We start from the raw sequence: 12,777 nt of genomic DNA, 5'->3' as shown, positions 1-12,777 counted from the left end.
CCTTTGAGAGGCAGTATTTAAGCCTTAGGAGGTAGACAGGTGTACTTAGGGAAGGAGCGATCTGGCAGAAGGCAAAAGTAAGGACAAAAGCCACTATGGTTGGGGTGGAATGAGCAACAGGGAGAGCAGAAGTGAGCGACGAAATCCAAGAAGTGACAGGGGACAGATCATGCAGGAGACTGTAAGCCCCTGAGATGTGGGATGGAAAAGCCATTTGAGAGCTTTTATTCAAAGCATTAATGTGATCTGGCTTTTTAAAAAATTGAAATATAAGTCACATATCATAAAATCCACCCTTTTAAAGCGCACAATTCAGTGGTTTATAGTATAGTCACAAGGTTGTGCAACCATTATCACTTCTAATTCCAGAGCAACTTCATCACCCCAAAAAGAAACCGCATACCCATTGGCGGTCACTCCCCTTCAGGCCCTGGCAACCACTCATCTACTTTTGGACTCTATAGCTTTGCATAGTCCAGACATTTCATTTAAATGGAATCACATTACATGTGCCTTTTGTATCTGGTTTACTTTGTACCGGTACAGGCTGAATGGAAGCAAGGACAGAAGTAGGGAGACCAGCAGGGAGATGAACACAGAAATTCAAGTAAGAGATTCATAAGAGAGGTTTGAAATGGGATGGGAAGCAAGATGGGAATAATGGCCAGATCTTGGGTACATTTAGGTAGACTGAACATCATGTAGGAGAGAAAGAAGAACCAAGGACAAGGCAGGTTTTTGGCTGGAGCACCTGAATAGAGCGGACACCAACCCAGGGAGCAGGGCCAGGGGAAGTGGGAGGAAACATGAGGGGTTGGATTCTGATGTTAAGTAAACCTGGGACACTACCAGCCTTCCATGGGGAGATGCCACAGAGGGAGCTGGACAGGAGTCTGGAATTCAAAGGAGAGGTGTGAGCTGGAGATACATATTTGGGCATTAGAAAGCGAAAATATTAATACCACGAAATGAGAGGAGATCACCAAAGGAGTGAGTGATTACTCATGAGAGACATGCAACCTGAGTCCTTGGGTTAATATTAGTTAACATGAGTCCCATGTTAATATGTATAGGTCGGTGGGATGGGGAGCAACCAAAGCCTGAGAAGAAAACACCAATAAGGTAGGAGAACCAAGAATGGAATCCTAAAAAACAAATAGAAAAAGTTCTCATGGAGGAAGGCACAGTCAACTCTGCCCAGCGCTGCTGATGTGCCTTGTAGCGGGAGGAAAAATGGAGCCACCAGGTTGAGGTACTAGCCCGTGGCCTGCCCTCATTCACAGACCAGGGATCCTCCCTCCACCCCTCAGGCTCACTCTGCTCCAGCAGCGCCCACCTCTGCTCCAACTCAGGACTCATCCCCTGCTGGGTGGGTGCCTTCCCCAGGCGGGGCTTTGCAAAGGTACAGGGTGAGCGGAGGGGGCAGCTCAAAGCCTGACTGCAGTGGGTTCAGGAGACAGAGGGAGGAAAGGGATTACAGTCAGGGGCAATTCTTGAGGAGTTTAGCTGTAAGGGGGTGGAGAAATAGCTGTCTCGGGGGTGGGGCAAAGAGAGGACTTCGTCTAAGAGGCAAGAAATAAAAATGTAAAGAGGGAAGCAGCCTGGTGTTGGGTATTAAGGAGGGCACGTACTGCATGGAGCACTGGCTGTGGTGCATAAACAATGAATTTTGGAACACTGAAAAAAAATAAAATAAAATGTAAAAAAAAAAAAAGAGGGAAGCAGAGGATAAAGGAGAAGGCAGAGAACTGCTGGGACAGGTTCGAGGGAAACAGAATTATACACTTTTATCTAACAGTCTGCAATTAAAATATAAGCCATCTACTGATACATGAAAAACAAGTAAGGATATGCTATCCTCCCCCACCCCCCACCAGGAGACCAAAAAACCATCATTTAAAAGGATCTGGGTCTACTTTTCAAGGCTGAAGATACTGAATTGATTGTACAGGGAGGGTTGGGGGTTAGGCTCTGGGCTTGGAGTCATAAAAGCCAAGTTCAAAGACCATGACAAGCTACAACAACCCAGAAACTTCTTTTGACCTCCCCTTTACACCCATTAAATATGGATTAAAAACAACCTGTCCTTTTACCTTATGGAATTGATAAGATAATCAAATGATATTCTCAAATACCCTTAACTCTTAGGTGTCATATCCCTGTAGGGCATTTTTTAGTGCTATCAGAGGAGGAGGAATTGTATGCTTGGTCTAATTCTCACACCCTAGGTGAGGAACTCCAAGGTGGGGAACAAAGACAAAATCAAAAATTTTTGGCAGAATAAGTATGAAAAAGCAGAAGCTTTCTGATACTGTATTTAAAGCACAGTAAGTTGTACAGGAATTATGCCCTAATTTCCACCTTTAAAAAACTCAACCTCCAAAAAATCCTTTAGTTTAGGTTCAGCTGAGCCGGGGCAGGGGGGCGGTATACTAAATTTGACTGAAGGCATGAAGCAAGCCCATGCTTACAAAAACTTGTGACCTGGTATCTTTCCATGAATCTCTCTTACTCTTCATGTTCCCTACCACCTGCCAGGATCAACTCAGCTCAAAAGACTATTTCATCCTTAACTTCTTGCCCAATAATGGACATTAATTAGCAGGTATTTAAAAGAAAGTTCTTATCTTTATTTATTTTTAATTCAGGCAGCTTCGTGTATGGACGATAGTTCTTGTCAGGGAAAACACACCTTATAAGGAATCTTGATCAAGCCATTAACTTTCCTCCTGATTTTGTCAGGTCAAGTACAACACGAAGGTATAGGCTCACTTTATCTAATGAGAAAAGTATCTACATATATCAAGGAACTGTTCACAGAAAGAATTCTAAGATGGAATTTACGGTAGACACCAAAGCTGAGCTGCCCTCATTGCTTAGGCTCCCCCTCACATTCAAGCTGAACATTTTGGTAACCATTCAGCTGCCCATGAGATCTCGCAAGATTCTAAAGGAACATGTGAGAGATGGAATACACAAGGAAATACACATGCACCTGTATATATGTGTATGCCACATTTCTTTAAAATATGTCTCTATCTCTTTATATATGCACCACTTGGCAGAGGAATCAGAGCTTCCCTGTGGAATCAATATGTATACCATATACAATTAAAAGGAAAAGAGCTCAGTTATTTCTAATTATAAAGGTATCTTCACACTTATGACATATCGTTTGTGTATCAATAACATAAAAGAGATATAGATTCTTCCTCAAAATCCTGATTTCCCACTAAAACCTCAGCTACTCCCTAAAGTAATTCACCTTATAATGACCTATATTATAGAATTTATAGGAACAGATTACTGTGATGGGTCAGCATATCCACCTCAAGCTTCCTCAGCCACAGTCTTCAGCATTATTGGGGAAAAGATTTATTTTGAGCAAGTGATTTTCTTTTTAAGTTAAAACATGTCATTTAAGGGGCCCAAGTCATTTTTTAAATTATTAGTTATTTTTATTAACATATAATGTATTATTTACCCCAGGGATACAGGTCTGTGAATTGTCAGGCTTACATACTTCACAGCACTCACCACAGCACATACCACAATGTCCATAACACAACCACCCTCTCCCTACCCCGCTCTTCCTGGCAACCCTCAGTTTGTTTTGTGCGATTAAGAGTCTCTTATGGTTTGTCTCCCTCCCAATCCCATCTTGTTTCATTTTTTCCTTCCCTACCCCCCAAACCCCCCAACCTGCCTCTCAAATTCCTCATATCAGGGAAGTCATATGATAATTGTCTTTCTCTGATTGACTTATGTTGCTCAGCATTAATACCCTCTAGTTCTATGCATGTCGTTGCAAATGGTAAGATTTCATTTTTTGATGGCTGCATAGTATTCCATTGTATATATATAACCACATCTTCTTTATCCATTCATCTGTTGATGGGCCTCTAGGTTCTTCCCATAGTTTGGCTACTGTGGACATTGCTGCTATAAACACCTGGGTGCATGTGGGGCCCAAGTCATTTTAAGCATCAGTTTTAGTTTGATTATTTTTAAAGGACATTTTATCATCATTCATATTATCCTAATTACCCTGATAATTGCAAATAATATGGCATAGTTAACATTAATAACATATTAACTAATCTTAATTACTTAGGGCCATCAATGTGAATACCCAGTGATGGGCTCCATTATAAAATCTTCACAAATTTAGGATTATTTGAAGAACATGGAGCGTCTCATGCTCACGCTAGGTGGAACCAGGCTATACTTTTTCTTAGATGACAGCATCTGCCTCTTACAGCTTCTCTGCCTCCTGTGCCCTTTGGGGAGTCCACCAGTCATGTCCTGCTCCTGACAGCGAGTCCTGTGCGTTCTCAAAGAAGTAGAACTGGAGCCCGTGCCCAAAGTAAAGCTCCACTGCCCCAACCCAGTGGCATGGCCTCGGACAACACAAAGAATCCCTTTAGGAATCCGTGTCCCTGTCCATACAGTGAAAGAACTGACCTGAATGATCTCTAAGTCCCATCCAATCTTAAGACTTTTGTGATAAATCTTGTTAGTGGTTGGGGAAATTAATACCTAAGTCCATCAGAACTGTGCCCAACGAAACTCTGACAAAGGACCTTAGAGGTTCCTGCACTTTGGTGCATGGAAATTTACAGTCTCATATTTTTGTTATGTGTGGGCTTTTGGGTCTTCTAGGCTCTTTGTCATATTTCTAATGAGTGAGGTTCATATGAAATGGGACAGAATTACATTAAGAGCTTTTTAAAAAAGATTAAATATGACTCATATATGTTTCTCCCACATAAAAGAATTCAAGAAGTTTTCAAAAAACCCAGAGTAAATTACTCCTTTATGAAAACTTCCATTTCTAAATGCATTTCCATTTGATAGATCAACAAAATGACATTGTATACTAAAAAATGATTTACCTATAACTACATCATGACCATCAACCAAGCCAGCAGAGAAGAGCTCCTGAGATACGCCATCTGCTGTATCTGTCCAAATGTGAAATGAATATGTATTAGTAACCATAAAATAAAAATCAACAACCCAGTACAATGTAAAAGATATTTTTCATTTATGAAAATCACCCACGTGTGTTTTAATTCAATAATTCAGATTCTATCAGAAGGGAAAATCAGAGGCAATATAAAATATATTTTGCCATATATAATTTGCATCTTGGTATTTATTCAACAGAGATTAAATGAAATTATGATTTCATTTTCAGAGAAACATTTGCCCTTTGGCTACCACCTGACTTAATCCTCAAATGTACCTCTGTAAGTTAGCTCATAATGGCCCCCAATGACACTGCTTTTCTTTCTTGCCAAGGTTAATTCCAGCCATCATCAATCCTTCTCTATCATTAGTAGCTACTGAGTCAGAATTTATGGCAAAGGTTGAACAGGCAGGACTTGACACAACCTGATATTTGGTACAAACAGCCTTTGAGCTTGCTGGACTATTAAGATGAGCTATTTGAATTTATGCTATTAAGAAACTCCTTTAACATGACATTGATCATTTGATAGCAACAGTTCATTCTCTTAGAAAATGTGGTTGTATAAAAGAATGTAGTTTCTCAATGATAAGTGACAGGAGTTAGAAATCTCATAAAGATGGGACTGAACAGACTGTAGCAAGTGAATATAACCACAATCACTTAATTGAAAGGTTATGAATGAACATGGTAATATGAGAGAAGTCTGTTCGAAGACTTGTAAAGAGAAACTGGTAAATGGCAGTGTGCTCAAAAGAACCATTATGAACCCCTGTGTTTTTACAAGGGAGAGGACATGGTCCCCATGGCCTTGTGACGTTATCACAAATGTCCAGAACTGTGGCTGGGTAAGAAGAGACTGGCTCAGCAGCTGCTAATAACCTAGAAGAAGGTTTGACTAGAGTGTGTCCCAAAGTCAGGGAGCACCTCCATGCATTGTTGCTGAACCAAACAAGCATCTAAATGGAGTGGCAGTTGGCTCTGCCTAAGGCCGCCCTCAGAGAGTGTGTGTGCACGTGCGTGGGCGCTCACGTGAGCATGTCACGGATGGTGAAGTTATCGTTCACATTTGTGGGTTCTCGTGTGTTTAGCCCAGTGTTTGACACATAGTAATTACTCCATCAGTGGTAGCCATGAGGATGACGCTCAGCCAAAGACCATCTGAAATGTACTTCATGCTCTAACGCACTCTCTTTTCTCCCTTCCATACACGGCCCAATCTCCGGGATCTCCAATAAAACACTTTGAGAGCCACTGTATACTCGATGTACGTCTAAAGACATTGTGGCAGTCCATCATTTCACTCGTTCCATTTTATCATGAATGACACGGAATAACATGAAGGAAATGGAAAAGAAAAAGGAATCTTCCTCAAGTATGAGATTTCATAGAAGGTGGGCTTCTGTCAGGGTTCTTCTTACTATTAGAAGTACAAAAAAACACCTTATAAAATTCTCTCAGGGATAAAATGATCCCATAGCATGGTATTTAGGGTGAGAGGCTCTATTCTGCATGTGATGTAGCTTCACAACGTCGACTGGAATATGCTGGCCTCAAAATCTCATCCTCCTGGATGCTGCCAGAAACTTCCCCATAAAAAGCATGTTAAATTAAGGTGCCTACCTAGTAGGAACAGGGCACACAGTAGGCAGTGATGGCATTTCTCTGGACTGATCATCTATCAAAACCTCTGGATTTGTGATCACCACCTCTAAAGTATCAATAAGATCCTACATCTGAGTAAGGAGCTATGCTCACGGAATGTAGTTGAAAATGGAAAAATCAAGCAAATCCACATTGTGGGCTATCACTAAAACAGTACCAAGGCAAAGGACATTCCCAGCGATTAAAGTTCGTAGCATCTCCTCTTGTTCTCAGGACCCCTGAATACCAGATGAGTTGCATTCAAATAGCACAAGGGTCAAGGATCGTGCTGGCCATTTTTGACCCCAAAGGGAAAGTCCATGTTTGTGCACCATTAACCAAGTAATTTGTATGCATGTAAGTAATATATCAGTTATAGTTCAGAACAGAAACTGGGAGGGAATTGGTAACATTTTTCTTTAAGCTGCTTAACATTCCTAATGTGTAAACAGGATTAAATCATTATAAATAATCCTATAGGCTCTGGTTTACAGAATATACAGAAACATAATAAATGCAAAGGGCTCACTCTCAAGTGAAGACAGAGAATATTTGCTCTGTTTGTGTTATACACCCTATGACGTATGACACATTTATGGGTGCGTACAGCACAGACACAATATACAGGCATGAACAGTGCAGACAGCATCTGAAATGCAGACAGCATTGGCAGTCCCAGAGGGACAGTGATATATCCATGCTGTTTCCGTTACTAATGGCCTGTGCCCACTGCTCAGGGAAGGCCAGCTATCATCAGGAAGCCAGCGCTGCAGTGCTTTCTGGGAAACAAAAGCAGACTCAACCCACAATGTCAAACGAGGCTGCCAAAGCCAGCACAAAGGGCCAGGTGATGCTGAGAGGGCCATCTTCTCCCCCCAAATCCTCAACTTGGAAATTCATTTCTTGGTTATCTCTTGAAATTCAAACTAATTTTTACTGCCACTGTCAAATTTAGATAATTAGATGGGGGGAAAAAAACCCTTGAGAAAAGCATCTGTTTTTTTACTCACCCTATTTGAAACAGTTATTATGTAATTACTAGATTTTATCACACTATTGGCTGGTCAATATTCTCATATCGTGACAAAATACAGAGCTTTTGGATAATAGAAATTGGTGCTATATGATTTCATAGACTGACTTTAAACTGCCCAGGATGGATGTTCCCAGAAAGGAAGATCAATTAGCAAATTTATCGGGGCCTTATTTGCCTATACTTTGAAACAAGTACTTCATATGTTACTTTAATTCAAATAGACTGGGAATCATTAAATCTCTATGCTGACAAGGGACTAGACACCAGGGCCAGCAAGTCTACGCCCACATTTGGCCCAGGAATTTGTTCTGTTCGGCCAGCAGTGTTGTCGTGGTGGTTGTTGTTTTTAAACTGAACGTGAACAGACAGGCCTGTCTGGTTTCCTGAAGTCCCCACCATTTGCTGTGACTCCTGTACATGTCTGAGTTTACGTCCTCTTACATTTCTAACAATGTAATGTTAGATTTTCAAAATTTTAGCAAATATGACTTATTTAATCAAATCAAAATTTACATGGAGCTCAAATACACGAATAATTATGGAGTGTTATTAGCTTAATGTATATTAATATATTCAAACATATGAGCCTCATGTATTGTGTTTTAAAAAATTTTCAGTATAGATAGTGAGGCTGCTTTCATGTGCTTCAAAATCTGAAGCGAGAGGTCAGGGAGAACCATAAGTCTCAGCATTATAGCATCTGATTTTTACCTCTTTGGGTTGTTCTGGTTATAAACTAAAGAGTGGAAATAGCAATTTTTGCTTAACTAAGAATCTTGTGGTCTCCAAAGGCTGTTCATATGTGTTACTTATCCATTAATTAACCAAAATTACTTGAGTTTCTCCTGCATAGCAGGCACTTAGTCAAGTGCTAAAGATACCAAGAAATGAGACGAGGTCTGCGAACCCCAGGCATCTAGGAGCTGAGAAGGCAAGCAGCCTAGCCTTGAAGGTGCGAGAATGACAACGTTCCTACCAAGCTCTATGGATGAGAGGAGAGGGGAGAAGCAGAGCACTTTTTGTGTGACATGTGACTTGCTGCTCACTTCTCACTAGGAACGCTCTGTGCTGCTCAGTATCACAGGGTCCTTTAGGCCCTACGTCACCATGCCAGTATTTTTCATGGTTGAGCTAACATATTTCATTTGTACGTGTATGTAAACCGTGCAGCACGTCACAGGAATTCATGTAGTCAGTACCGGTCCAGTCTGGATTCTCCCCAATTACTGCAAACCCTTCCACTCTCCCTCCCTTCCCTCCATCCTCCTTTCTTCGTTTTTAGAGAAAGCAGTTTTGAATAGCAAATTATCGCCACACACTTGTAATCAATTTCTTCAATGCTCTTTGCAGCAATAAAATTATAATTTCAATTAAAACTTACCTCTTCCTGGAGTAAACTCGAACCGTATGTCATTAAGTTCCTTTCTGGAGTTTCTGAAACACATAACACATAGCACATTAAAATCCGGTGAAGTACAGTTTAATCAAACTAAATGTATTCCAATTTTTACAAGATGCTACTAACATGCAGACAGCATTTACAGTTTTGGGTTACCTCTGAGTACCTCCTCAAAAACAGGAGATAGTTATGACAATAATAAAGGGGAGATATTTAACTGATCGAATTTACCTTATATAAACATGTTTACTTCACAAAATTCCAAAAATAAAATGTTCTTTCATAAAATCTACACTCAATCAATAACCTTAAATATAATTCCATAATTAAAATTTTCAGATTTCAGTCTAGGATAAACATTATTTGAGACATTTTTCATATCTTTCCTGAAAATAGTATTTCATCAACTATTTTTCAAAGTGAAACAAATAGGAAAGATAGTCTCAGCGGTAAAGCTTATGACAACACTGTACATTAAATCATGCATCAAAATGCCCACAAAAGGATATGTATTTTGTTATTAAAAATTTTGATCCCAGCGTCCTGGGATTGAGTCCCGCTTCAGGCTCTCTGCTCGGCAGGGAGCCTGCTTCCTCTTCTCTCTCTGCCTACTTGTGATCTCTGTCCGTCAAATAAATAAATAAAACCTTTAAAAAAAACGCAGGGGGAGCGCCTGGGTGGCTCAGTGGGTTAAAGCCTCTGCCTTCAGCTCAGGTCATGATCCCAGGGTCCTGGGATCAAGCCCCGCATCGAGCTTCTTGCTCAGCGGGAGCCCACTTCTCCCTCACCCTCTGCCTGCTCCTCCCCCTGCTTGTGCTCTGTCAAAAAAATAAATAAATAAAATATTTTTTAAAAATTTTATCTACATAGAGGGGAACCCCTGAATGTTGTGAAATTATCCAATGAATAAACTTTTTAAAAGTAATATAAAATGCTTACATAAAACTGTACTATATACATACATATGTATATTCAATCCAAAAACTGACACTAGGGAAATATGGCCCAAGTAAATACCTAAGATATGAGCTTTATTTCAAGAAATGATATAGGGCAGTGAGCTATAATTAGAATGGTTTTAAATTCCCATAAGAACACTGAAATATTATGAGTAACTCTCAACAGATGCTACAATTAAAGGTAATAAAAGTACCGTAAGAAATTGCAATAGGAAACAGGAAATAATAATTTCTACAAACTATTTGGTCAGCTGCCAAAGGTCCAAGACAGAGACAGAGATGGCCTGAACGCCCATCGCAAACAGCCTCCTTCTGGTGCCAGGAGAGTCTGATCAAACCCTGTTTAGTTCTCCAGTTTGGGACTCTAGAACTCTGGGTAGTACCTCCAGGTCTCTATGTACAGCACCCACATCATGATGCCACCAGTCTGTGGGCCCTTCTTGGTCTCCAGCCTGAGTTTGGTTCTTCAGGCCTTATGACATCCTACCACACCAAATGCAGGAGGCCCAGAAAAATGACAAAAGCAAGGTACTGACTTAGAGAAAGCCCTTCTCCCATGCCTAGAGAAGCTGGCCCTGGCCTAAGTCTGCACTTTTCCACAACAGAGAAGTAAGGGTCAGGAATCCAAGAGATGCCCAAGTTCAGGCCACAGTCATGTAAGAGCCTTAAACCATGGTGCATCTTTTCCCAGGTGTCCCCACCTTGACTGTCACTATTCCTCTCAGAGTTAGAATAGGATAGGGGAGAGGGGGGATAACGGCAACAGCTGAAGCTGGCCTCTTTTAACATCCTCTTTTCAGGGCCAAGGACCGAAAATTATGGACTCTCAGGCTAAAAAAGTAGATATAGGACCAACATATGAAATTGCAGACAAATGAGGATGGTTCAGAGATCATCTTGGACACCAGACCAAGTGACCCCGCCCAGGAGATGGGGCAGGCCATGAACAATCAGTGCCTACCGTTGTAGGGCTCTTTGCCTGTGGCCCTGTTTATCTACCAATGTCACCACACATTCACATAGTGCTTTCATATACATCAACAGTTCTCAAACTTTCTTTTTTTTTGTAAACCTCTACAATGTCTGGCTTAAGATAGATGGGTTCTTATTTTTGCTTCTATATTCAATCTGCTGCAATATCACATATCATGTTGCCAGTCGCTGGAAAATTCCACTCTAAATGTTGAAATAATGAGAGTAAAAAAGGCACACAATTTCTTAATGTTATTATAAAATTAGTTTGACCTCATGGGCTCCCTGAAAACAAGTCAAGGACCCCCCCCACCAGGATCATAGGACCACACTTTGAGAAACACTGATACCAAATCTCATGAATCAAATCTCATTTGATTCCAGCAATCAATCTTTGAGATATACAAAGTAGGTACTATTTGTTTTCCATTTTTTTAGATGAGTGCGTTCAATGGTCTTTCCAAGTTGACAGATCGAGTGGCAGACTGAGGACCAACAATTCTACACTGGAAATACCTAATGCAAATACAGAAAAGCGCAATTCCTTTCACTTTTGAGAAAAACAATATTCCTCAAGATTTTTCACATTACCATAAAAAGATCAGCAAGCGTTCTTTTATTTAATAGTCTTGGTTTTATGTGCTATATATCAACAAAGGTTGAATTAGAACTAAAACAGTCCAGTGAGAAAAAAAAAGTGATCACTAGGAAAGCAACTATTTATTGTGTATTTAATAATGAAATGACAGGAGGAGGAAAAAATGAAAAAGAATTTGATTTGATGCTAATTTGGTCATTGTTCCTTCCCTCTCTCTCTCTCCTTTGGTCAGTCTTGTCTAAATTAGTTTGTCCTACTAAGGCTATCAGAAGAGAGGTATAAGAACTGTATCCAGAATATCATCACACACATCCTGATTTTTTCAAAATTAATACCACAGAAGCAATATCCAATACCCATAATCTCTACATCAACTATGGCTCGAGTTATGGAGGTTGCCTAATCGAGTCATTCTTTTATGACTCTGAACCTAAAATACTTGCCTTTGAAAAGATCACAGTGATTGATTGTGAGTAGTAGACTTGTCTCATCAGGTTGAAATATAGTTGGAAAAATGCCTAATTGGATCTAACTACTGAAGGTCATCCTTTTATAAAGAATTAATCTTTTCAGACTCATACTTAACACCTTTAATTGAAAGTACATTTACTTTAATTGATATGGCACAGGATATTCTTGATTTCAAAGAAGCTGAAAATAGGTATGATTTAAGGCCAGAAACTAAGTCTGTGCAACTTTATAGAGGAAATGTTTAAAACTTGAGAGTAACAGCTTTAAGACCCAGGCTACTTTTGATAACTCTTATCAAAAACCTTGTTAATCCTCGGGTGTCTGGGGGGCTCAGTTGGTTGAATGTCTGGCTCTTGGTTTTGGCTCAGGTCATGATCTCAGGGTTCTGGGATCAAGCCCCGACTTGGGCTCTGTACCCAGTGTGGTGTCTGCTTGGTATTCTCTCTCTCTCTCTCTCCCTCCACACCACCCACCCTCTTGCTCCCGCTTACACTCTCTTTCTAAAATAAAGAAATAAAATCCTTAAAAAAAAAACCCAAACACTCCTTTAATGCTCAAAATAACAACAAAAAACCACTCCGACAAAAAACATATTCCTAAATTTGATAGGCACAAACGCTTATTTCTCATTGTAGATATATATTACATCACAACGGCAAATGTCTACAGGGCTCAGGCAGAATATTTATTTTTAAAAATAGGTAATACCATCACATGGTTTAAAAC

General features: G+C 40.2%; 1 protein-coding gene across 1 annotated transcript in view; it reads right to left on the bottom strand.

Annotated features, from left to right (window-relative positions):
- The window catches only part of STK39 (serine/threonine kinase 39), a 247,505-nt gene that overhangs the window by 54,378 nt on the left and 180,350 nt on the right, over positions 1-12,777 (bottom strand). Inside the window, exons 14-15 of the mRNA XM_080798606.1 lie at positions 9,034-9,086; positions 4,896-4,964 (exon numbers count right to left, since the gene is read on the bottom strand). Of these exons, the coding sequence (XP_080654732.1) occupies positions 4,896-4,964; positions 9,034-9,086 (122 nt within the window). The remainder of the gene's footprint in view (positions 1-4,895; positions 4,965-9,033; positions 9,087-12,777) is intronic.

This window comes from Martes martes, assembly GCF_963455335.1.
Source record: "Martes martes genome assembly, chromosome: 3".
NCBI classification, from domain to species: Eukaryota; Metazoa; Chordata; class Mammalia; order Carnivora; family Mustelidae; genus Martes; species Martes martes.
This window is presented reverse-complemented; position numbering and strand designations above follow the sequence as displayed.